The sequence below is a fragment of the Saccostrea cucullata genome, unplaced genomic scaffold, assembly GCF_032062105.1.
Source record: "Saccostrea cucullata isolate Sc308-1 unplaced genomic scaffold, CSIRO_AGI_Scuc_v1 ctg742, whole genome shotgun sequence".
NCBI lineage: Eukaryota > Metazoa > Mollusca > Bivalvia > Ostreida > Ostreidae > Saccostrea > Saccostrea cuccullata.
The window spans coordinates 104,771-131,530 of NW_026924788.1; the positions used below are offsets into that span (position 1 = coordinate 104,771).

The 26,760-nt window shown below is 35.5% G+C and overlaps 2 protein-coding genes across 3 annotated transcripts in view; one reads left to right on the top strand and one right to left on the bottom strand.

Moving 5' to 3' along the window:
• LOC134267290 (uncharacterized) overlaps positions 1 to 26,760 on the bottom strand; it is a 78,037-nt gene that overhangs the window by 37,458 nt on the left and 13,819 nt on the right. For both annotated transcript variants that reach the window (XM_062749512.1, XM_062749513.1), the window contains exons 4-26: positions 26,324 to 26,445; positions 25,868 to 25,999; positions 25,503 to 25,551; positions 25,015 to 25,239; positions 24,416 to 24,558; positions 24,081 to 24,301; positions 22,997 to 23,877; positions 22,491 to 22,676; positions 21,978 to 22,217; positions 21,423 to 21,668; positions 21,012 to 21,170; positions 20,567 to 20,774; positions 20,284 to 20,393; positions 19,930 to 20,095; positions 17,549 to 17,910; positions 15,752 to 17,210; positions 15,500 to 15,594; positions 15,305 to 15,397; positions 15,000 to 15,079; positions 13,344 to 13,437; positions 12,916 to 13,163; positions 12,633 to 12,726; positions 12,195 to 12,368 (exon numbers count right to left, since the gene is read on the bottom strand). In XM_062749512.1, the coding sequence (XP_062605496.1) occupies positions 12,195 to 12,368; positions 12,633 to 12,726; positions 12,916 to 13,163; positions 13,344 to 13,437; positions 15,000 to 15,079; positions 15,305 to 15,397; positions 15,500 to 15,594; positions 15,752 to 17,210; positions 17,549 to 17,910; positions 19,930 to 20,095; positions 20,284 to 20,393; positions 20,567 to 20,774; positions 21,012 to 21,170; positions 21,423 to 21,668; positions 21,978 to 22,217; positions 22,491 to 22,676; positions 22,997 to 23,877; positions 24,081 to 24,301; positions 24,416 to 24,558; positions 25,015 to 25,239; positions 25,503 to 25,551; positions 25,868 to 25,999; positions 26,324 to 26,445 (5,787 nt within the window). The remainder of the gene's footprint in view (positions 1 to 12,194; positions 12,369 to 12,632; positions 12,727 to 12,915; positions 13,164 to 13,343; positions 13,438 to 14,999; positions 15,080 to 15,304; positions 15,398 to 15,499; positions 15,595 to 15,751; positions 17,211 to 17,548; positions 17,911 to 19,929; positions 20,096 to 20,283; positions 20,394 to 20,566; positions 20,775 to 21,011; positions 21,171 to 21,422; positions 21,669 to 21,977; positions 22,218 to 22,490; positions 22,677 to 22,996; positions 23,878 to 24,080; positions 24,302 to 24,415; positions 24,559 to 25,014; positions 25,240 to 25,502; positions 25,552 to 25,867; positions 26,000 to 26,323; positions 26,446 to 26,760) is intronic.
• LOC134267291 (uncharacterized) lies at positions 9,075 to 11,947 on the top strand. The gene is made up of 2 exons (XM_062749514.1): positions 9,075 to 9,130; positions 10,096 to 11,947. The coding sequence occupies exon 2, from the start codon at positions 10,120 to 10,122 to the stop codon at positions 11,773 to 11,775; it is 1,656 nt and encodes a 551-aa protein (XP_062605498.1). The 5' UTR covers positions 9,075 to 9,130; positions 10,096 to 10,119; the 3' UTR covers positions 11,776 to 11,947.

A 26,760-nucleotide genomic window follows, 5' to 3' on the forward strand; every position in this document is an offset into this window, starting at 1 on the left:
TAAACAATATCAAATTAGTCTTAACAACTTAATTTAAACCAAATTGATTTTGAAAATAAAAGGCTGGGCCATCAAATGACATATGCTATTTAAACTGACCAGCAGTTCTTCTGTCTAATTCTCAAAGGACACAGATAAGAAGATGCTAGCTAGCCTTCCTAAATTGAACTCATTAATTAATCTTTGACTGGATGCTTGTCTTCTCATTACTATAGATGAATGAATCTGCACTATCTACCATAAAATATTTTTAAAACATTTTAAAATACTCAATGATTTTTTTTTTTTAACATTTAATGTCAGAAAGGTTTAAATATGCAATTTCTATGGAAAATGGACATGCTGATTCCACCCCTATGAAATTAGTTTTTTAAATTAATAATATTATATAATATTAGATTAGTTTATAATGCAATATCAAATTAGTGTTAATTACTTTTCATCAAAATCATTTTAAAACTTAGGCTAGCCAACAAGAGCTATTTTTAATCCAACAGGCTTACCCATCTGCCCAATTCCCAAAGGCACATAGATAACACCGATGGTCTCCAGTTTGCTCCTCACACTAAACTCATTAATTTCTCTCTAATTTGACATGCAATTTTCTGTTATCAAAACTCTTGACCAGTGCTTGATAATTACACTCATGGGAGACATGGGATTTCTCTTAACATACATAATATCTGTTATAGATTGCTGTCAAGTATATGCTGAAAAAAATAAGTATTTTCTTGATTTAACACTTTTTTAATAAGGATACGACTAAAAATTTGCATTTTTTAGGATTATGAAATTCAAAATTTAAAAGACTTAGTTTTTTAAAAAAATTCACTTAAATTAAAGGTCACAGTGACCTTGAAATAGGTCGCGACACACCTTCTACCCAAGATGTATACATTTGCCAAGTTTGATAGTTCTAGGTCTAATAGTTTACTAGTTATGAGCCGGACAGGATTTTTCCATATTTGGCCATAGCATCTTAATTAAAGGTCAGAGCGACCTACTTTTTGTGCGCGACACACCGTCTACCCAAGAAGTATCAGTTGACAAAGTTTGATAATCCTAGGCCTATTAGTATTGAAGTTATGAGCCGGACAGGAATGGACAGACGGACAGACGGACGGACGGACGGACACGAAGCCTATAACATAATACGTCCCGTCTTAAGACGGGCGTATAAAAATGTATCTCATCTATTGCAAACATTCAAATTGCCTCAATGCTATATAATTTTAACCTACATGATTGTAGAAAATGCACATATTTACCATAAGTATGTACATGTAAAATAGACTATGACAATACTCTGTTCACTGCAGAATTCGAAAATTAAAACTGGTTCTAATCCACACCTTTTGAATAAAAAAAAATCCAGGTTTTATTTGTATAGACGTACGTATCATTTGCAGCTTTGTTTTTCCTAGTGGTAAAAAAGTTGTTTTACAAAGAAAGAATTCTTATTACCACGCTGATGTACATTATTTGTTACATAACAAGCAAAATTCCATTTTGAATCATAATATTTGTGATCAATATGATATTAACGAGTGGAAGTTGTGACCCGAATTTCCTCATGCACGCCACTTTCTACAGTGTTCTGTTCTGTCATTACATGTAAAAGAAAACATTATTATCTTAAAAATAATTTTCAGAACAATTTTCAAGCCGTATTTCAATGCTCTGAAACAATTGTCAAAGATAATACGTACTTAAAACCTCTCAAAACAAGGGGTTGACAGAACCTCTATTTCCACGTGACCCTCCGCATAACATTTGATCAAGATTACTGTTTCGTCTATTTTATTCAATCTTTCATTAAAATTTCATCTGAAACTAATACTTTTTTCTAATAAATGACGTGTCACTTTTTGAAATGTCTGGGTCTATTAAACATATATATTAAAGTAAACCCTACGATTCTGACATTTTGCCGCTAACTGTTATGCTGTGCAGTGACTATCCACGCTTCATTCATGCTCATTAGTTTTGTCAACTGTGATTGGATGGATATATTTACCTTAGCCAATGAAAATTCACGTTTTGAAAGGCTTGTAAAAATTTTGTTGACATTTCTTTTATTAAGGTCTTCCGCTCAGGCGGAAGACCTTCTACTGATTCTGATGGTTAAGATTATTCCTATTATTCTTTTTTTTTTTCCTAGACGCCAACTTTGAGACCTCGTAACTCGCTCATTTCTTAACGGATTTCGTTCAAATTTTCAGAGTTTTTGGACGTTACAAAACTCAATTTAAATGTTTTCATACATTTCAAAAATTCCCTTCCGCTTTTGAGTTATTTCCCTTTAAATGAAAATTTGGTGCTGTTTGTTTCCAGACAAAGGCTCAGAAACGACAAAAGCTGGAGCAGAATGTCTACTGCATTTAAATACTAGAAGAATTGAAGTTGTGCACATCGGTTTTTCTTTTTCGATTTCTGCGCTCAAAACGGTGCTAGATAGGGGTCAAAAATAAGAATGCCTAAAAGCGCAAAAATTGACATCTATTTCCTTATGTATCTTTTAAACTAAAAATAATTTGTTAAGACATGTTGAACAAATATTGTGCATAATTTTAAGCTCTATCATTTGACATCATTAAAAAGGGTCTGGCCCCTCAAATTAGGGGCCAAGGGCGCTCGAAAGTTTTTGCTTTATAACTTAAAAACGGTAAATACAGTGAAACCTGTCTTATCCGACATGCCATGGGAAATTAAATTTATGTCGGATTAAACAGTGTGTCGGATTACTCAGTGTTGACTATTTCTGTTACATTGTCAAGTATGGCATTAGATCGAACATTATCAGTAAAAGGTACATCTTTGATTATGACCTCCATATTTATTTCATATAAAAGATTTACACTTGAATATGTGATTTTATTTCAATAAATAATTAAATGACGTGGTACATTTCTATTTTACAGTTTCAGACAATAAACAATACAATGTATAGTTAAAGTTCCTGAGGTTTGGTGAAAAAAGTGTCAATTGTTGTCTGTTTTTTGTTAAGTCGCTGTTTAATTAAAGTCTCTTCCGTCAGAGTTGTAAGATACTGGATGCTTTCGAAATATCGGGCGTCCTTAGCAATTGCAAATTTGCCCATTTCTCTGAGCATGTCAAGAACATTGTTATACGTCAGATCACTCTGAATAATTTCATCACCGGAATCTTCAGAATCACTGTTTGCATTTTTCGTATTGTCGTTTTTATATTCAGACAATATCGTTGTTTCCCAGTCTCCATCATACGTCTCTTCTGTTTCCAAGTCATTTTCCGTGTCTGTTATTATGTCCAAGTTGTTTCCGTCCGCCATTTCATATTTCGTTTTTAAGATGCTTAAAGGTAGATCATCGTCGTCGTCATCGTCAGAAATCTCAGATGATAAAGATTCGGTAGTTTCAACCGGGAAACCTGCGTCGCGGAAACAACTTTCAATTGTGGTTTGTTTTGTCTCATCCCATGCCTTGTTGATCCAGTGAATTGCATCAAGAACACTGACATTTCTTGTCAATTCTGCAGCAGTTTTACATGTGTCCATTTTTGATAAGAGATGCCCCATCATACGTTTCCTATAACGAGCCTTAAACGCACGTATGATCCCCAGATCAAGAGGTTGTAACTTGGATGTCGTATTCGGTGGAAAATATTTCAGAGTTATATTGCTTAATTTTAAATCATGTGGGTGAGATGTGGCATTATCCAGAAAAAGAAGAATTTTTCTGTTTTGTCTTTTCATTTCTTTATTTACACCGAATATCCAGTCCTTAAATGTTTCCCCGGTCATCCATGATTTTTTGTTTGAGCGCCAAATAACGGGAAGTTTTGACGGGTCAAGACTGCCAAAACAACGGGGCTTGCGGGCTTTACCAATAACTAACGGTTTTAGTTTTTCTCCAGTACAACTACAACACATCATGACTGTTACTCTTTCTTTAGCTAATTTCCCCCCCTTGCATTCTTTCCCTTTTTCGGCAAATGTTTTATCAGGCATCGCTCTGAAAAATAAACCGGTTTCATCACAGTTGAAAATATTTTGAGCTGAATAACCACGCACGAGATCCGGAATTCTAGACTGATATTCGTTAACACACTCAATATTGACACTTGCACTTTCACCACAGATTTTAAAAAAACCTATAGAGTATTTATTTTTCCAACTCTCGAGCCAACCGTTAGATGCTTTGAATTCATCCAGCCCAAGCTCGGTGGCGAATTCAATAGCCTTTGCCTGGATTAACGGGCCACTTAGCGGTATATTTTTTGCCCTAGCTTGTCCAAACCATTTGAACACCAATTCATTTAATTCAAAAAACTTTGACCCAGATGTAAATCGTTTTCTCTTGGATGAAATGTTTCCTTCATATTGTTCCATTAAAAAAGTCTTACGTTTCAAAATGTCCGATACTGTGGTACGTCCAACTCCGAATTCTTTCGCAAGCTGTTCTTGTGTTGGTTTTGGAAACGACTCTGATTTTTTTATTAATTCAATTTTTTTTTCCAATCCCAAATCAATTCTTTTCCTTTTAGGAGAAGGCGACATTTCACATACCAGTTTTCTTTTCTGAGGCGTTGACGCCATTTTCGTGTAAGAATAATACCAACAAAGAAATGGATTTGTCTTTTTTTAATTTGAGTTTTAATCAATTATTGTGTACATAAACAAAACACCTGCAAACTTCAACATGAATCACTGACTACATTCTCAGCTGACCAATTGACCAAACGGGACTTTAAAATCACAGCTGGGACCCGTAATTGGCCAGCGGCTAATTATGATATACCTACCTGGGGTTTAACCAGCCGTGTAATTATGTCGGATAACACAGGTGAAACTGCAATGCAATTAATAGGCTGTGTTTACAAAGAGGTGTCGGAATTCGGAATGTACAGTGGTCGGATTGTAAAGTATTTTTCTATATAAGTTATATAAAGATTTTTTGGGGAATAAAGATTTGCGTCGGAAGTGCCAGTGTGCCGGATTGCACAGTTGTCGGATTGGACAGTGGGCACTGTATTTTGATATGGTTATCGACTTGAAATGGGTTCTTTAGCATCTTATTGATCTCATGAAAACTTTATTTTGTTCAAGTCATGTTTTATTAGATGAGCAGAAAACTTTATAGTCCATGTACAGGTAAGTGATTTTATACGGCAAGTGAAGAAGAATTCTATATGCGTACGCGTATAACACGTATAACTGAAATTAACTGGATAAGAATAATATACTTAGCTAAATTGAATGTTAAACTTTGTTGAAATAAGATTTTTAACGTATTCTCTAGCTGGATGTCATACAGATTATTCAGAGACAACTTTCTTCCTGTGTTTAGTGTAAAGAACAAGACGGGAGAGAGGAAAAATATTTTTAAGTATTAATATTCAATGTAGCATTATTTATTTAAAAAAAAAATTCAAGCTTAAGATAATTCACTGTCATTCAATTCATGCATCGTGAATTTTCCTTGGACCCTGAAAGTTTCGTGTGTACAGTGTGCGTGTTTTGTGTGTACAGTTATCACATGGTTATGAAACCCGTTTATCGATCGCGCATTGACCTGTATACACATTACCGCTCTTTGATTTTTACTAGAGTCCTAGATTTAAGATCAAGAAAACATGTCATTTGCGCTAATCGTAAGAATATTTCTATACACAAATTTTAAGGTTTTCTTGAACATGATTTAAAAGTGTTGAATGTCGGATTCTATTCTTTGACGAATGAATAAAAGGTGCTGCGTTTACGCGCGCTTTTCTCATCTGCTGAGGTATCTATGGACGAGTTCATCGGTTACACTGAAGGGTGACACAGGATGACCTATCGATAACTCTGCCAATTTTGATAGTGATTTTAATTGCACATGTACCATAAACATGATAAATTAATGTTCAATTCTACCCTTGTTAAGTCCATTATAGTCTCGTTATTTAAAAAAAAAATTGGGGATATCAATACTGCAACTTGTTTTTGATTTGTGCGGATGATTCTATTATTGGAAAGGTACACACGTAGTACGACGATTTTTTAGGCCCCGTCTCCCCCTCCACTTTGAAGTAATTACAATCGTTACATGTATACGGGCCTATATCAAGTTATTCTAATTGCTTTATATCAGAAAAATTTGCGATGTTGTTTAAATTAGCAAATACATATAAACATTGCACAGTAAATTGTAAGTGGAAGTGACGTTTCCAATTCTCATGAAAATCGTAAATGAAGCAACTTTGAGTTTTGCATGAATTGATACATAACTTATTATTGCATTGTACCGAATGTATTCCTTTTATTTCCTCGAATAAAAAGAATATCACTATGACACGATTTTACGGGTACATGATGGTAACTAAATACATGCTGTTTTACACGGAGGAGCCCCCAAAATATATACATTCCGAGCTTTCAGAATACGAGAGAAAAAAATGAATAATTAGAATTTTTTTTTAACAAATTCAAAATTGTTTCTGAGAAAGCCATGTAGTTGCATACAAATATTTCAAGCCATTCTTTCGTGTTTATTGGACTAAAAGAGATAATTAAATTTCCTCTCATCGCGATACGTAACCCCCCTTCCCTCAAATGATACGTTTCCCTTCAGAGTCGAGAATGTCAGTTGGTTAGTTTGTTCAGGTACGTACAGGTCAGGACTGGTGTTGAAATCCATGATTAATCCATAACCTATTATAATGTTAACCAACAATCATACGCGACTTTTTTTTTATTCACAGGTCGTGAAATAAATGAAAAAAAGATTAGTATGCGTCACTAAACTTTCCTATATATAAGTGTTTTAATTTCTAAAATTTGTGCCGATTAAAGTGTTCATTCGAGCATCGAAGTTTGTAAATGTATTAGTTTCTTTGGGTACGGGGGGGGGGTTACCAGTTTTTACTGCGTTTGATTTCCGGAATTTAATTTGCAATGCTTTTCCGACACTTAATAATTTCATTTCTAACATTCATTATTTTCATTCTGGATTTTTACACTATATTTCAAGCTATTTAAAGTCAACAAAGAAGACGGAATCATTATTTTAATAGAATATATTTGGTTAAATTAACACAAGTGAACTTGTGATGAAAATTTATTAAACGAAAGTCAAGCAATAAAAAGTTTGTTTTTTGAAAAATAAATCAAATCAAGTCACAGAAAACAAAGACAGGCTGTAAAGCGCACACACCGACACACACACAAACGTTTTGGTAACTCGGAATAGTCCAGAGTAAAACTATATTTTCTTGATGACAGAATGTCCAGTACATCTAATGTTCACGTCCGAGATAGTCCACGGCGGATCTAAAAACTCTCTCACACAACATACGGGATTCACTCAAATTTCAATTAACACATTTACGCAATTTATATCATACATACAAGTCAGACGCTCTTTGATGTAGAGGATTGACACTAATTCCTTAGATAAATACTTAGTGACAAATTCCTTTTTACTATTTAAACTCAAATTGATAGATTTATAACTTAAGCATATGTCAAAAATAAGCATTGAAAATAATTCTTTTCATAAAATTAAATTTTGTTTAAACAATATAAATCACTAGCAGCGCAAAGACAGACTTTTAAAAAAAAATCAGAGGTGGAATCAGGCGAATTAAATCCTTTTATGGCACTACCAACCCCGTAACGAGACATCTCATCGAAATGACCGGTCTCCACGTCTTGAACCTCCAAGAACATGTATTGCATGTTCTTGAATAATATGTATTAATAAGTCTTTAAGGAAATCTCATGTAGGAAACCTGATTTATATTCTAATATATTCTAATTTTTTTTTTAATTATTCGTACTTCTCAATCTATCATGTTCAAACTACATGTATTTATTTTTTAGGGAACATTAAACCTTATTCGTCAGCCAGTCTGTCCATCTGTCACGAAATCTTTAAACTTGATAATAGCTACATGTATTGAATGAGTTGAAATAAGACTTTGATATTTCACATGTGCATTATTCGTGACATCTGATTTTCAAATATACTGTGATTTTTGACCCTGTGACCTTGATCTTGACCTACTTAAAAAAAAATAACATTACTTTAAATTGACCATAACTTTATAAAAATGTATTAACTGTGACAACACCTTTTAAAATTCACTGATATTTTACCTTTTGACCTTGAAGTTTGACCTGCTTTTCAAAAACATTAACAATACTCATACCTTTTGACTGAGAAGAGATAGGGCTTTTATTTTATCCCTACGAATTACCTATGACAACTCTTTTCTAAATACACTGACTTTTGACAACTTGACCTTGAGGCTTGATCATAACTTTTTTAATGAGGAGAGATAGGGCTTTCATATTACACAAACATCACAATGTCATGTACGTAACCTGTGATAAAATCATATCAAATACTAGTATATCATGAACTTTGACCTTGAAGTTTATCCGGCTTTTCCAAAATTTAAACATTGCTTAAAATTGACCACAACTTTTTACACATGTATAGTAGCTGTGACAAGGCCTATCTAAAAACAGGTATGGCTTATATCATGGAGAGTGTGTTATGGCCTTGAATCAAGGTCATTTAGGATAAGATATTTTGACTGGATGCATTGTTTGAAAAAAACCTGTGTGAATTTGTCAATACAGTAGCACACAAATGGGGTATACTCATCACCATCTTGTGTCATGGTGTGACCCAAGGTCATTTTGACAAGGTCAAGGTCGCAAACATTCCTTTACTATCACTTTCTTAATAGTAAAACATTATAAGATGATATCTACCCTTAAAAGATTGCTTTATCATTAGAACGTGGCATGACCTTGACTCAAGGTCATTTCTCTCTGTCCGTAGCTCCGACGGAAGACCTACTCGTTGCTTTGCAACGAGCTCGGCTCTAGTTTTTTCATTCACTATAAATAAGCTATCGGCGGAAGAAACAAAAATAAAACTTGAAGTAGAGACTTTTATTTTCATTTCATTTTAGCCCAAATTAAGGTCGGCGCTCCCGTAAAACAGTAAATAAAAACAATTTTTCATTCATTTGTATGCATTGTGACAGGACCTTTAAATCTATTAATTTACCCAAGATACTGGTTATAAATAGACCAGGAAGACTGAAACCCCACGGTTGCAAACAAATGACAGCCATGTTGGAAAAATACCTGTAATGTGTAAGTTTCCATCTTTCTTTTTGTAGTTTAAATTTATTTTCTTTGCTCAGTCTCTGAAATTGTTTTTTTTTAAATGTTTCATTTTCTTTTGTCTTTTTTCCCCTTTGTTTTTATTTACTTTCTATAAAAGATAATGTTTAAGGGCCTTCTAGTACACTAGAGCAATATATTTTTGGACACTATTATATATTTTTCAAATTGGGTAAATACTGAGCTTATCTATTTCAAGTTTAACCAAGGTTTCTGGATTGTGTTCAAGATTGTAGCTGCTAGGTTGTAGATATCTATCTCTATTGAACAGACAACTAGTCTAGCTGCTAAATGTTAAATTTTGAATCAAGATATATCAATCAGTAAAGACTTGTTGTGGACACAAAAAAATTATTTCAAACAAAAACATATATGTATATTTACTATAATGTAGAAAACACCCTCCCATTTTTTGGTTAACATTTTGTGTGCAAACTTGTAACTAAGGAGGCCATCTTGGATTTGATACTAAGCACTAAATATTTATGCTAGCTCTCCCAACAAAGCAGTTAGGCTAGCTTTGCATTTTAGAATGTATCTAATTCTTTATGTAGTGGCTTGTTGCAGCTATGCTATTGAACACATATTTAACCCCAGCAAAGATAGCATATTAAAATTAACAGTAAATTTCTTAAAATTTCCCCACCATATCATAAAATATTGAAAGATAAAAGAAATGAAGGGTAGAAAATTTCTCCAGCTCACATCTGAAGTGCACAGTCATGCATACTGGTTATTTTCAAAACATATAATAAAACTCAATCTTGTATCAGTTACAAAGACAGATGTATAGATATCTACCAATCAAGATAAAGGGTCAAGCTATTAAGAAGCTGTATGTCACACACTACCATATTTCACTTGAATTTTAAAGAATTTCCATTGCTATCACCTATATTTCCCTTTCATTTTAAGAGTACATTGATCTTTTCTAGGTAGAGGCTTTCTGAGCTTTCCCAATGGACCCTCGGTACAGTGCCCAAGATGTCCTGCGTTGTGCCCTGTGTGAGACTCCTGTTCCTCCAATGTACTGTGACTTATGTCATGTCAAACTCTGTAAGGCCTGTGTAGGGGAGCATCTTTCTGATTTATCTAAAGAACATAAAGTGGTATCATACAAACAAAAGGGAACGTCACCAAAATGTCCAACTCATGGTGGAAAACTGTGTGAACTTTACTGCAAGGAATGTGACCTTCCTGTTTGTTCGTTCTGTCTGACATCTAATTTCCACAAAGGACATACTTTATTGAATTTACTGGAGATAATGAAAACCAAACAAAAGGCCATACAAAAAGATGTTGATGAATTATCTAATTCAGTTTGCCCTAAATATGAAGAAATTTTTGCAGAGATACAGAGAGAAAAATCAAACCTAGAAAAACAATACAAGAAACTGACAACAGCTGTCACCAAACATGGAGAAGACTGGCACAAAGAATTAAACATTATTGTCAACAAACAGAAAAATGAAATTGATGAGATGAAAACTAAACACCTGGCTATACTTAATAAACAGGAAAATGAAATCAAACGACTCATTTCTGAAGTAAAGCAGTGCATACTTGATCTGAAAAAAACAATGGATTCCAATGACGTCTCCCAAACCTCCGCATACAAATCAAGGAATGCTGAATTCAAAATATCACCTCCCAAAGTCACCGTTTCTTTACCGAGTTTCTCTCCACATCAAATCAAAGGAGAACAGCTCCATCAAATGTTTGGTTCTCTGTCAGCATTATCCATTACAACAGAAGAACATGGCTACACAATGGAGACACCAGAAGCTGTATCCTGTCCTCCAGTCAAACCACTGCTTGATAAACCAGAGCTCATCACCACCATAGACACTGGGTATAAATATCTAAACAGTGTTAACTGTCTCAGTGATGAAAAAATCTGGACACGAGGGTCTGACAAAATCATGAAACTTTATAACATCCAGGGCAAACTACTGAAGTCAATCCAAACCAAGTCAGGGAACATACCACATGACATAGCAGTGACAAGCAGTGGAGATCTAGTTTATACTGATGAAAATACAAGAACTGTAAACATAGTGAAGAATGACCAGATACAGGAAGTGATCAGACTACAGGGGTGGAAACCTTACTATGTCTGTAGTACCTCCTCTGGTGACCTCCTGGTTACCATGTACAGTGATTATAAACAATCAAAAGTTGTCCGTTACTCTGGTTCCAAAGAGAAACAAACCATTCAGTTTGATAGTAAAGGTAAACCTCTGTATTCATTTGAAGATATTAAATACATCAATGAGAACAGGAACCTGGATATCTGTCTGGCTGACAATAGAGCCCGTGCAGTAGTGGTGGTTAGTCATGCAGGAAAACTGAGATTTAGATACACTGGTCATCCCTCTCCTACCAAGGGACCATTTAGTCCAGTTGGAATCACAACAGACAGCCAGAGTCAGATCCTGACAGCAGACTGGGACAACAAGTGTATCCACATCCTAGATCAGGACGGACAGTTCCTCCGTTATATTGATAACTGTGATTTACAGTTTCCATGGGGTTTATGTGTAGACACCAGAGACAACCTCTTTGTAGCTCAGTTTAGCAGTGGTATAGTGAAGAAAATCAAATACATGTATTAATTTTATTACCTGAACTCTTTGTGATGGATATTATCATGGAAGTGTTAAAGACAGGGGATATTAACTTGTTACCTTTCAATTCCTTACACAAAATAATGCCTTATCAACAATTAAAGATAGGAAAAGTATGCCTATATAAATATTTTGAATGGTCTCATTATACACTTTGAATCATCCAATCTTAATTTAAAAGTTTTTTTTTAAAGTTTGGGTTAAAAATAGCCATTTGCTTCATTACAAAATCAATCCAATTATTTCTTTTTAAAATGTGTAAAAATTGTTTCCATTTTCGACAAGAAGTTTCTTTGTCAGTTTCAGCATGATAAAAAATAAATAACTAGAATTTAAAATTGACTGTAAATAAAATGTTTAAACATCTCAATATACATGCATGTAGTTATAAGTGAAGATTGAATTACCACTGGTACAAGTAGGGCAGCACTCTCCAGGTCGTGTGATGGGATTCTGACAGAAGACGTCCGGACAAGCGGTCTTACTGCACTGCACGTCACCATGACGACAGGCACACCGGGTACAGGCATCCAAGTCAAACCGGCTTCCATCCTCATATCTCTGGCCATTGTAGTAACAGGCTGTAACGAGAGTTTATAAACAATGAAAGCTTATGTTTTTCAATATCTAGCAAAAAGCTATCATCTTCAACTCCTACATTATAATCCAATGTTGTAGCATTTTTTGTAAAGGCTGTAACTGTATGAACATGTATTTCATTAGATTTGTATCAAAATATACAATGTATCTTTAATTCGTTAGATTTGAATTAAAATTTACATTTACTATGTATCTTTGCTTGCTTCCAATGTGGAAGAGATCAATTGACTACAAGGGAAACTTACAGACACAGGTGGGGCAGCATTCCCCTGGTGGGGTATAAGGGTATCTACAATCTGGGATACCACACTGGATCTCTGAACACTTCACTTCACGATTCTACAAAATAAGTATCCATGGAAAGTCAATTTTAATTCCACTGAATTCTTAAGTACAAGTGATTTTTAATTTTTTTTTTTTTTTTTTTAAATAAATAAATGTCTTATATACAATCTTTTTCATTTTCCTTGTATTTATCAATTTTTGCTCTGTTGGAAACATAACAAGTCACTAACACAGTTAACTTACAATACAACTACACTTTTGACATGGTCCCTGCATCCACATTGAGGCGTTGGCATAATTCCCACAATCCATACAGGTGGGACAACAGTCGCCAGGTAACGTCATACTGCTCTTACACTTCCCCAGGGCGGGACAGGGGCGCTGTCGACAGCTGACATCACCACGATTACATACACATTCACTGCAGGGGGAGGAATCAGGTGAAAACATGACCCCAGGTTCATATATCCTGCCCTCAAACTGACATCCACCTGTAAATATTGAGTATATTTAAAGTATCAGTATTACAAAAATTACCACCATTTTCTTTTTGCCCAATCAAACATTTAGAAACAGGCAAAATTTATCACACTTTAAAACAATTGAGCAATAAAATCCTGGACATGTAAATAATGTTCAGAAGTATTCTGTTCTGTTCAAAAATGATTTACCTTCACAGGAAGCACAGCACTGGCCTGGGATTTGAACTGGGTTTCTACAGGTAACAGCTGGACACAGAGTTGTGGAACACTGCACCATACCATCCTATATATAATGATCAATAAAATATACAGCACCAAAACAACTGTCTAGTTCACAAAGAATTCAGCTTATTTTTTCAAATTTACTTACAGTGGCTGGAGCGTTATTGTTGACAATCCTATCGTGTAGAATCGTTCGTGTATCGTGAGTCATCGTTCGTGTAACGTGGAAGATCGTTCGTGCATCAGACTCAATCGTGTGCGTTTTTAATCGTGCGAGATCGTGCGTTTAGAATCGTGTAAATTTCGTTTTGTAAGTTTTTATCGGAATGTTATTTGTAAAATAAGCATTTCCCTTGTTTGTTTTTCTTAATTTATTAATTAAAATCCAAATAAAATGAGAAGCGCAATTTACATAATAGACTAGAATGCAGAACGAACTAATTATCGCCCGTAAACAAGCAATATAATAAGTCGTACAATATTAAGTTCTCGTCCAATAGCGCGATCAATATTGTGATAAACCGTACTTAGATCTTTAACGCCTTTTTGACAAATCTGATTTTAATAATTAATTAATTAATAATTATTATTTACTTCTTAATGTGGTCAAGATAATCTTGAAATCAATTCATTGAAAATAAATATATATTATTTTTTACAAAGAAAGAAACATTACTCAATGCTTACATAACTAGTTAGTCGACAAATATACATGGACATGGCATGATTTTCGGGAGTTTCAGTTATCTGTGTTTATGTCTTGAGCCTATTTGTAATTAATTAATTTTAAATTTCTGCAAATAAAAAAGTTGAATAATTGGCAAGTTTATCATACACTGAATCATTGGAAACATAAGGTTAAAATTTGTAATTATGATTTAAGTCATTCCATGCTGCCATTTTTGTTCAATCGAATCCCCCTTTCCGCATATCATGATATTCAATTCAATTAAATTATACGACCCACATACATGTTCATCGTCTAACAGAACGAACAAAATCCGTTTTTTTTGATCGGAGAATTACCTTAGAAATAATTATTTTAAATCTAAAATATTAAGTCTTGCATATATTTAGTTACAGAAATATCATTTTCCGTTTTTTTCTTCAAAGTCTATGAAATAATATTGATGATTCTTTGAAATCTTAAGTAAGTATTAAGCCGTATTTCATTTTGAAAATATTGATTCCTAAATATTTTGAACTATTTTGAGTGAAGAATCGTGCATTTGCGTTAACAATTGTGTAAGATCGTGTAACGTGTAGAATCGTGAACGTGAAAGATCGTTCGTGTAACAGGTTTAATCGTGCGTTAATCGTGCGGAATCGTTCGTGTAACGTGATCGTTCGTGTAAGTTGTCAACAATAACGTTCCAGCCACTGTATATTGCTAATAAACTAAATTTATAAGCAATTCTAAATATGACATTTAAATTTCCATATAATATATAAATAAGGAACAAGAAACATCACACTTTGTAATGCAGTTAAACTTCATTATCTTAGACTTAACAAAGCCAAAAAACTTTGTATCAAAGGATTTGGGACACTGAATTTAAAATGCAAACAATACTTCTGCCTCACATTGGATATCCATGTTTTACTGTATCTAGTATAGCTAACCTGACAGCTGCAGACATCACACTCAGACTTTCTCCAGGTGGCGCCCTCTGGTTCCTCTCTGGCGTCCTCCGTCACACAACCTGAAATAAAGTTGTAACAGGTGAGGAGAAAATGCAGTGGACCAGACCAGGATTCGAACCCGGGCCCCCTGAAACTCAAATCAGGTGCTCTACCAACTTAGCTATCTGATCACTGGGGATTGAACCCGGCTGACTGCCACAAAGTCAACAGTTAACATTACACACCTTTGAATGAATTAGAAGCTGGGTAAAATATTACCTTAATTTACCTGTATGAAATCTCACCTGAGCAAACAACAGGTGCCCCTGTGACCCCATTATACCATTCAATGGAGCAGTCTCCACAAGTGTTGATTCTACATACAGCATCTGGGATACCTTCAGCATGTAATAGCATAGGTACTCTTACTTAGAGATACAAATACTTGTATTTGAAGCTACTGGAACCATAATTAAGCTTAATTAAGATGGATGGTTTACCTGGACACCTCCTCTGTCTACACAGGTCTGGTCTACAGGTGACTGGAAACTGTCCAAATGGACAGCCACTGAAGTAGTTCGTCACAAAACACAACCTGTCAATTAGATGGAAATCATACTTAGTGTTAGATGCATACAATAATCAAGAAGATCTGACGTAGACACTTTATATTGCATTACTGACAAGATCTATGTCTAAGTAACAAAACTCTAATATACAGAACATATAGATCTGTATATGTGATGTTTTACCTTTGATCTGGAGGAACAGGAAGCCATACACTATGTTCTGTAACACTGGATGACCTTGGAATAAAGGTCGGGTCATATCTGTGGTCTTCTCTCAGCTGCTTCTCCAATCTTTTAATTATTATCACCTGACCACCACGATTTAACCAGTTCACTGTATACATCCAGGATGGCATGAAGGTCACATAAGGACAGAGGCGATAGATATCTAGTATTGGAGTTTTATCTAGCTTTTCTAGCTCTAGTTCCACCCAGCGCTTAATCACCATGTATACAGGTCCAAGGTAGAAGTTGTTACAGAAATATCTATCAAGGCCCCGAGAGTCAAACCCAAAAACGTCATAACCCTCCCTGTCATAACCATATTTGTTAAAACCAAAAATGTTGTAACCAAACTTGTTAATGGCTGTTTTATCCGCATCTGGGTTCCAGGTTCCGTTCCTGTTAAATCCGTATGGGGTGACTCCATTGATGTCAAATCCGTACCTGTCATAGCCCCATCGGTCGTAACCCTTACTGTCAAACCCGTCAAGGTTGTACATGTCAATGTAGAATCCATAACGATCAAATCCAGTGACATCAAATCCCTGCCTATTGAACCCACCCCTGTCATATCCTTGTATGCTAAAGATACCTCTTGAATCCTTGGTCCCATTCCTATCAAATCCATCAATATTAAACCCATCCTTATCATAACCCTCTCTGTCCAAGCCGTGTCTATCATAACCCTCAGCATCATAACCATACCTTGGCAAGGTTATATTACAAAGTGTGGTGAAAGTCAAGGGGACATAATTCACACACATCTGAATGGATGAATACATCACATCATCTGGGGCGAGTTTAAACGGTTCCATGGGTTTGTATCTCAGTTTGACTGGATAGCTACCGGTCCAATCAGAATGCTTCTTCTGCCACAGAGTCCACAATTTATCAATGTAAGCTACAGTTGAGAGGAAAACTGGGTCATAGGGACTCAAATCAGAGTACATATGCCCTCCGACATAACTCTGCACAGCTGCAAGCATGATCTCCATCTGTAATCTAAAGTTTGTGTAAGATGGATCGTTCAAGGCAAGCTGAACATTGATGGCATCAGGGAAAGTCACACTGTTGTTAAACTGTCGCCTCAGACATGGTATCCAGTAGGGAGGGTAGTAATCCTTAAAATTATGATAGGGGACACACCCACTCTGCCCCTCCCCATTCCCTCCAAACACCACAGTGGACCAGATAACAGACTTGTGGGGTTCTCCGGCATCAATCGTCCAATCATAGTATGGAATGGCAATGTCACAGTTGATGTTCTGGAGATGCTGTTCTATGTATTTGAGGAAGGCTCTGTGCCAGGGCAGGAATTGGTCAGATCCCACGGCCTGGGGTTTGTGTTTCCGGTACATCTCAGCAAACTGATACCACAACGAAGGCTCGTGACCAGTACTGGTGGCCAGTCTCTTGATTCCTTTGAAAAATATATAAAAACCATTCAAATACACTAATCTTGTATATATTTTTAAAAAATTAGAATCTCAGATGAGAAATAAATTATTTTTGTCCATTAATTTTTCAATACAGTCTACTGTAAACCAACTTTCATTCATGTCTCTTTTATCTGCAATTCGTCAGTTTGCAATCAGTCTGTGACTTTAAATTTTCATGATAGAGGAAACATTCTATACCAAAACAAAGCACAAATAAATGATTTGCGTCAATAATATTTGTGAGTTAAAGTAGGTCGTGAAACTCGCAAATATCGCCAATAATAGTTGGTTTACAGTGATTCAAGTACTGTACATGTACCAAGTTGATAGAGTTCCAGTTCCTCTTTTGTCAGGTCTCGGATTTCCTTCCTCCTGAAGTTACGTCTCATACACTGACACTCTATCGTCCCGCGGATTGTGCAGGAGCACATCTGACAGCCCAGCCGGAACTCGTCACCAAAACTGTACGTGTTGTTCCTGTACGTACAGCCGCACTTCTCCCCACAGCTGACCTCCGAGCATCGCTTCCCGGGCTGGAACTGGACCACCTCAATGTCCGAGTTCTGTTCCAGATTCTGACACTGGATCAGAGACATTGGTCGACATTTATAGTCATACCCCGTGGACATCCCATAGTAATCTAATCCATGTCTGTTGTAACCATGGCAATTCATACCTGCCCTGAAAAAGGATACTAAGGATTTGAGACTGGTTCAATTTTCCTTTACAAACATTAACAGCTGATTTCTTCTTTCTTCAAAACAATGTAAGTCATTGCAATGGAAAATGGGGCCAAAATAAAATTATAGTTTGTTTGGAATTGCCTCCCACCTCATTGAAATGCCTCCTCCTGAAAAAAATTTTATTGAACAAAAGTAGGAAGATTTTTTTTTTTATTTAATCAATTTTTTTCCCCATTACATGTATAACATACACCATACAAATCACTGAAGTATAGTGTCTGATATATGTAAAACTAGTGCTTTTTGTGATGGTAGAAGTTTTTTTAAAAGTCAGAAAATGTATAAACGCTCCCCAACGCCCTTTTGGTGCCATATTCCCTGTAAGCCTTATTAAATAAGACAACATCTTTGCATTTTTGACTTTACCAACGTTTTCCCAAAAGGATACCCATTATATTCAAATTTTAACATTGCAAGCGTGTCCATGTGAATGCACGTGCATAATGATCACATAACCTTGTCTACACTTTCTATATATTAAAATATACTTTATATGAAAGCATTTTGTCCAAAAGTATAAAAAATCACTCATTCAAGTGTATTTTCAATTTCACTCGTTCCAAATGCACGCACGTGCGTGCACGTGCATGATGACCACACCTTCTTGTAGGAGGCCCTTATATCTATATATGTTCTAAATCCCATCCTGTTTGGTTGAAAACCAAGGGAATTATAGCCATTTCAAGTTTCAGCCAATCAGATTGCTGTACACGTGCATCCACGTGATTTCAATTTTTTTTTCTAAATCATATTGTAGAATATCCTAATGCATAACTATGTTTTAAATTTCAAAGCATTTGTCAAAAATCAAAGGACATATGGCTATTTTAAGTTTAGCCAATCAGATTGCAGCACACGTCCATGCGCATAATTTCTTGAACTTTTTTGTATATCATATTGCAGGATATCCTAATGCATGACTATGTTTCAGATTTCAAAGCATTTCGTCAAAAAATAAAGGAGATATAGCCATTTAAAGTTTCAGCCAATCAGATTGCAGCGCACGTGCATGCACGTGATTTCATGAAATTTTTTCTATATTATATTGTAGAATATCCTAATTCATGACAATGTTAAAAAATTCGAAGCATTTCGTCGGAAAACAAAAGAGATATTGAGATTTTTGTTTCAGCCAATCAGAGGAAGGCGCACGTGCATGTGCGTGAGTTCATGCTAATTTGACAGTGTCATATTATAAACACTTTCAATATATCCTTATGTAATGAGTTTCAAAGCATTTCATCAAAAAATGTAAAAGTTATAGCTATACTAAGTATATCAGTCAATTCACTCATTTCACGCGCACGCACGTGCAAGTATGCGCGCAAAATGACCTTCGTTCCGCACACCTACACTACACACCTATTAACCCTAAAAAGGTTTTAGCTCAGTTGGGTGAACAGTTTCTGAGAACATGCACAAATCACACAGGAGAACAAATAAGAAAAAAAATAATAATAATAAGAAACAGAGTAAAAACAATATGTTCCCAAACTCCGTTTGGGGAACATAATTAGGGGTTTTTTTGTTGATGGTATATAGTTTTTTTAAAAGTCAGAAAATGTATATACTGATTACTGAGATTTTAATCAAAAAATTAAAATTTATCTTCAATTCAAAAAAAAAAATAATTTCCTTCCCTCCCTCCTGTGTCTGAAACCCTTCAGGCGGCAATTCCAAACAAACAATTTTAAAAGATGACCTGGAATAAGGAAATTGGACTTGAAAATTATTAATCTTGTTCATCAAACCAACAAAATCAACTGCATAACATGGATGAGCCATTCAATCAGTTTCAATTCATATATTTAAACGAGAGTTGAAATTTACAATTAAATTTTAATCAAAGGCTTCATTCAAGTCTCAATGCTTTTTATAGAAAACATGTACAAGTATCTGCACATGCTTTGAACATCTTAAGCAAAGTTTCATTAATGTTTGAAACAAAAACACCCACCTGTTAAATCCTTCCACATTATATCCCTCTTTATTATACTCCAGTATCCCATCATATTCCCCAATCTTGTTGTATCCCTGGATATTGAAACCCTCTCTGTCATACCCCTCACTGTTAAATCCAAGTCTGTCATATCCCTCCTTATCATATCCAAACACGTCATATCCTGTAAAACAATGAATTAAATTTCAACATTATGTCATTTCTAATTTATAAACACACGCTCACTCAGTGGTAGAGCAATAATCAACACTCGTACAGTTCTGAGATCACAGCAATTCATGTAACACTGGAACCTTTATGATATATTTTACAATGATCAGACTTTAAGTCCACAAGATACTAAAGCCTTACCCTCCCAGTCAAATCCCTTGCCGTTATATCTCTCAGTGCCAAAAGGTGTGGTATTGTTGAGATTTCTTGTTGTACCTCTACGACTGTTCCCAGATGTATCAAATCCATACCTAAGTAAAGAGAATGGAAAGATACATCCCATTTTCACAACTTTAATTAATTTCCTGTACAATCTTTGAAAAAAATCTACTGTATGTAAAGCATATATAAATATCTAGGAAACACAAGCACATGAGTTCCAAGTTTTCAAAGAATTGGTACTTTTATATACTTATATAGGTACCTATCATAGTTATCCAGGTTGTAGCCGACGATCCTATTTCTGAACAGAGGTTTTCTGTGACAGCATGCACCTATCACACAGCGAGACTGACAAGCCTCCTCTGTCAGGAAGTGGTTAGAATTTCCTCCACAGCCTGAGTAAATAAATGGCTCACAATTCTGGGTCTGGTGATTATAAAACCATCTGCTCTGTCTCTCATTACAGTTACCTTGTAGAAACAATAGGAAATACTCAAATATCCATTAAAGGTTTTAATTCAAGCAATATTCCTTTTCAGACCAATTGCTGAAAAGGAAAACAAGTGTTCACTGGGAAAACAATTCAAATTTTGAAATAAAATTTTGACTGCATCATATGAATGGAATTCCCCTTTCCTACACAAAAAATTCTTCAAACATTTATTTGTCAGGAATTACAGTTCTGGTAAATGAGATTTCTGACTTACCTGTACTTAGTGGTAGACTGCACACCTCTATAGCTGTGTACCGACAGAGAGGTCCATCAAATCCTGGGGGACACAAGCAGGTCACTAACTGGGGCTCTGTGGGCCAAATACTCTTCTGACAGGTTCCTCCGTTCAAACAGGGGTTAGGATCACAGAAATCTATAATAAATACACATGTACCAAATACAAATTATACAATGTATACACATATCCAAATCATCTACTAAAACTTGAAATTAATACCATATTTTGGTATTTTAGAGATAATCCACTTTTACGTTAGTGAAACTTTAGCTAATATCTAATATTTAGCTGTAGGACTTTCAAAATTATTCTTTAAAATGGCAATAAGGGAAATAATTCTCATTCTGATTTATTCTGACTGAAGCTAAATTTCAGCTTGCTCCCTACCTCTATCCTCCAAGCAATCGACTTGTTGATTGTTGTAGTACCACGTAGATTTACACTCGGAGCAGAAATCTACATGACAGATGGCCTCTGGGTACGAGGGACAAACATCCGTGAGACAGGGATTCTCCGTACAGCTGGTAATGGAGGTCTCGCAGGTACAGGGTGTTAGGTACGGGGTGGTCTCAAAACAGAAGCGAGAGGAGGGAATACTGAGGGAGGTCTCTGGAGTGATACTTGGGACAAGTCCTGTAAAGGTCAACAGAAATATTGAAATGTTTCAAGTTTATACATCGTGCATCTACATTGATAAATAGCTGAAAAGTTTTTCTGCAAAAAAAAACTAGTTCTTCACAGAAATTAATTACATCTTTTACTGTAAACTGAATCTACCTTTTACTAGTAAAAAAAAGAAAGTTTGTTCTTGCAAGATTTGATTCTAAACAATTATGTAGAGGATCTTCGGATATGTAATACTATATTAAACAAACATCAATTAAACATATCAATATACCATATAACATACCAACAGAGATATATGATACTGAGTATGTATACCTGAAACATCTTTAAATCTAGAGGCCCAGAACTGCTTGCTCCAGCTGAGGGGAACAGGATCCAGGGCAGGACAGAGTCGGAAGACGGACATCAGGAAGCCTTTATCCTGTAGGGATAACAGCTCCCAGATCTTTAGGGAGTGGAGAACATCAAACGGACCGTTAAACAAGAAGTTACAGTCATCCTTGTCATAACCAGCAGGGGTAAATCCAAACCTGTCAAAGCCATACTTAGTCAGACCTGAAAACAAAAGTAAATTCTTAATATATGTTTATTTTCTAAGTTTGATATGCCTCAACAGAATCCCGTTTCTAAGAAGCATCATCACCTCTAAACATTTTTCTTTCATTTTAAATGAAACTGTTTCAGTAAATACAGTTAAACAAGTTTAAAACGATAAAAACTTATAATTAAGTTTTAATCTATAAATTAACAGGATATATATACAAAAAGAAATAAAATCTCTATTTCTTTGTCAATATAAGTTGCTAAAAGTTTGTGTTGATTTGTTACCTTGTATATTAAGACACTGGTCATCAAATCCATTCTGGTCGTAGATCCCCTGGGTGTCCCTTTTTCCTCCCCTGTCGTACCCAGTCCTGTTGAATCCCCATCTGTTGTAACCCTCCTTATTGTATCCATAGCGATTGTAACCGTCCAAATCATACCCATCTTTGTCATAGCCATCCCTGTTCAATCCTGACATAGAAAGTAATTTGGATTGCATTGTTTTAAATAAATGTCATGTACATGAACATGTAATTTTTAACAAACATTAAATTTTTTGTGTTGGTAAAAACTATTTCACTGAAACATGTGTCCATTTTTGCCACAAAGTGGCATTTATTCACTCGCAGAACAAAGTTTTTGGCTAATTCATTAAGATTTCCTTCTCTTTTTATTTTTCTATGTGTATAAATAGTAATTAATTGATAAATTAATTGGTAAAGTATTATTTACTTTCTAATGTTTTACCATGTTCAAATGACTTGTACAATTACTAAGGACAATGCAATTACCATTTTTCTTGTAGCCATAGAGATCATAACCATTCCTGTCAAATCCACCCACATAGCCTGGATAGTTTACCACTGCCACTTTACTGCTGGGTGTATCCCCTCTATCTCCCCCGGGAATGTCAGTAGTGGCATTACAAGGGTGTCCAAGAGAGGGTGGGGCATAGGTCACACAGAGGTCAGCCTCGAGGTCAAGGACACTGCTGGGTGGAATGTTGAAAGGCACCATGGGTATGTTGCCAAATGCTGCCGGGTACTTGAATTTATTATTACCTCTCTGCTGCCACCTCCAGTAAAGCATGTCAATGAAGGAGTGAATGGCAAAGAAAACTGGGTCATATGGACCACCAGTGGTAGCCATGTCACCACCGATGTAACGGTGGACGTAGCTGATGTAGCTCTCCAGACACATGCTCATTTCTGTGTAGTCGTCACTTGCAAGGGCCACAGCTAACTCAGCCATGGTGGGAAGCTGTATGGTGGTGTGAAAATTCCTCATAATACAGGGCTGCCAACTTCCCGGGCTTCCGAAACTGTGGTCAGGCACACAATGACTCAGACCAGAGCCGTCCCCTCCAAAGTAGTTTGGCTGCCAGATAATGGCCTCAGCAAAATTACCGACGTCAGTGGTGAAATCAAAGTAAGGCAGTGTGATAGCACAGTCTATCTTCTGTAGCTTCTTCTCCACTTCTCTTAGGAACACTCTGTGCCAAGGTAAGAAGTAGGGGCCTCCGTTAGCATGCATGCCATGAGCCATGTACATGTCACGTAACTTCTCCCACTGGTTATCTTCTTGTCGTAATTGCTGAATGGCAGCCTGAAATCTGGATATTTCTGCTGTTGTCATGTCTCTGATGTCTTTCCTCTTGCTGACGGAATCACACCTAAAAATAAAATGTGTCAATGTTTTATCTTATTCTAACCATACCATAATGTATCAATAAATTACTTTGTTGAATATAGAACTAATTTGTTTAAATTTCTTTACAGAAAGAGGTGAAAATTATTTTTCCAGGCTACATTTATAACACAAATAAATTTTGTTTTATAATTATCCAAAACTGTATGCCATTTTTTAAGAACATACTGGCATGTCCATCTTTCATCGATTTCACAGGTACACTTCTGACAGCCCTGGTACGTAATGGCCCCGGGTTGGTAGGAGGTGCCATCATACACACACCCACTTTGAATGTTCATACAGCCTGCCTCCTCACAGCTAAGACTCGGATAGAACGCCACCACCTCCTTAGTGTAGTGTTTCCTCTTCTGATTGTGGATGGATTTACAGTCTTTCAGAGACATCACCTACATTGTAAACCAAAAATTCATTATTACAAGCATTATTATTTAATCTAAAGAGATTAAATTCAGTTGGTAGAGAGATTTGGTTTAAAACTTGAATGATGAATGTAACATTACTCGACATTTGGATTCCTTCATCTGGTTTCCAGAAATAAGGGCCTTCTCGTCAGCTTTAAATCTGCGGAAACAACAAGCCCCCGTCATGGCGACCTCGCGGCATGCCTCAAAACTTTCGTAGTTGTTGACATTTCCACCACAGCCTGGAAGGATAATGTGTAGTATTGGATTGAGCTATTTCATTACACATATAGTACTGAATAAATAGACACACATCTTCATGATAAACTCTTGAATCTTATATAGTAAGACAAGACACACTAATCAACTAAGATCAGTTTAAAACCTTTTTCATTGAAAACAATACATCCATGTACGATCAAACTTGCTTATCATTAGTATCCATATAATGAACTACTACAATTTCTGTTCCAAGAATATAAAAATATCTCATTTACAACAGTTAAAACAATAATTTCTTCATTAATATTTTCCAACATAATGAAATGGTAAGAAACCATCAAGATTCCTGGTCATTATATCATTCCTCCTATCACCATTAGCTTTTTCTAGCCAATAGCTCTCTCTTCCACCAAAAACTAACCATTTTGTTATGTGATACTTGTAGCACTAAAATATATCATGTTGCCTTGTGATACCTGTGAAGTTGAAGGGTAGACATTCCTCCTCAAACCTATCATAGTAATATCTGACAACCGTCATGTTACACAGACCAGGCTCCACGGGCCACACACAGGGGTTCTGTCTGGTCTCACACAGGGGGCCATCGTAAGGGGGCTGACACATACAGTGGTAACCTGAGGGGTCGGGGCTGGCGTCCACACAGTATCCATTGTTCTGGCAGGGGGAGGTCGCACAGGGGGCTACAAATTATTAAACCAATATCAATTTGAATTTCCATTTAACTCTTAAACAAACAAACTTACCTTTCTGTGAATCTATACACATCAGAACCTGGGTAGTTTTATCATGGAATTTTTTACTGCTCTTGAATAGTTCATAGAAATGAATTTGAGAATTTACGAAAATTTACACACTATATTTACATTTAGATTACTTGAAGTTGATAATAAATTATTTTTTTTACATTTTTCCAAATAATTACCGCCTTAATCTTTTTCCTTACCATGACATTGTGGCAGCTCCACTCTTCTTATACAGTCTTCCTGGCCTTCCTGCAAAAGACATAAAGCAGCAATAAAATTACTACCCAATTTACAAAAATTTAATCTAGACAACATTGGCTGCAGATTGTCTGGATAAGACAACATATAAATCAAACTGAAAGGGACTTCAAGTTTACTTCGTAGAAGGCAAGATTTAAAAAAATAACAACATTCTGAGAATACAAGTTTTACAGTATATTATAAACATATTAAAACAGTATAAATATTTATTAAACTGTAATTGTTAAAATGCATTATTACCAGAAAAGGAGGAAAACACTAGCAGATTATCTCTGCTCTTTTTAGAATATGTAAATTTACAAACCCTGCAAGTGCAGAACGTGCAAGTGTCCTTTTGCCATGATTCTCCATCTGCATAAATTACACCGTTCACAAGGCATTGTGGGTAACAAACACAGGTGTCCAGCAGACTAAGCCGTGCCTTCAATTCTGTATTCTGCAGGATTAAAAGTAAAGCATTTTATTTTACGCGAGCTAGAAATAAAATAAAGGCCATTTCCTTTAAATTCATTCTTTCTCATTCTTACCAAGCACAGAAGATTAAAATGTTTCTCCTATAGTGAAGAGGGTTTCAATATTCATTCTATTTTTTAACATAAAATTTACCATTACTCCAATGCCCATCAACAGGGATAAAGATATGGAAATTTTAAGCTTTTTTTCAGATATTTTATGCTGCTAAGTTGGTGGTCTGATATATACTAAGCCTACTAAGGTAAAGTTTAGGATCCTTTACATGGTGTATATATAAGCTGTATACCTCTGACTGGAGAGTATTAACTACTGAGGTTAGATGAGAGAGCCGTCTTTGTAAGGCCCTTAACTCCTCCGTTGTTGTCTGTGGAGAAATCTTACTGGCATCTCTTTGGTATGTGGATAGTGCTGTAAGATAGGATTTATTAATTATAGTAAAAATTAATCACAAGTTATTAATTAACAAAATGAACAGGAATATTCTTGGTTCAAAATAATCCAATCGACAATAGATTCAGTGACACAGTACAGCTTTTATTTTTTTGCGAAGTAAAATGTAAGATTTTAGTTGATACTTTTCAAACTTCGATCTGTTTATTTCAAAGTATAACACTTAGCAATATATATCATCAAATTCAATTATTAATCAAACTGGTATTCATAAAAAAATGAAGGCATAATTACAGTGTATATATCTTTTCCAGAACCACAATAACATGGCAA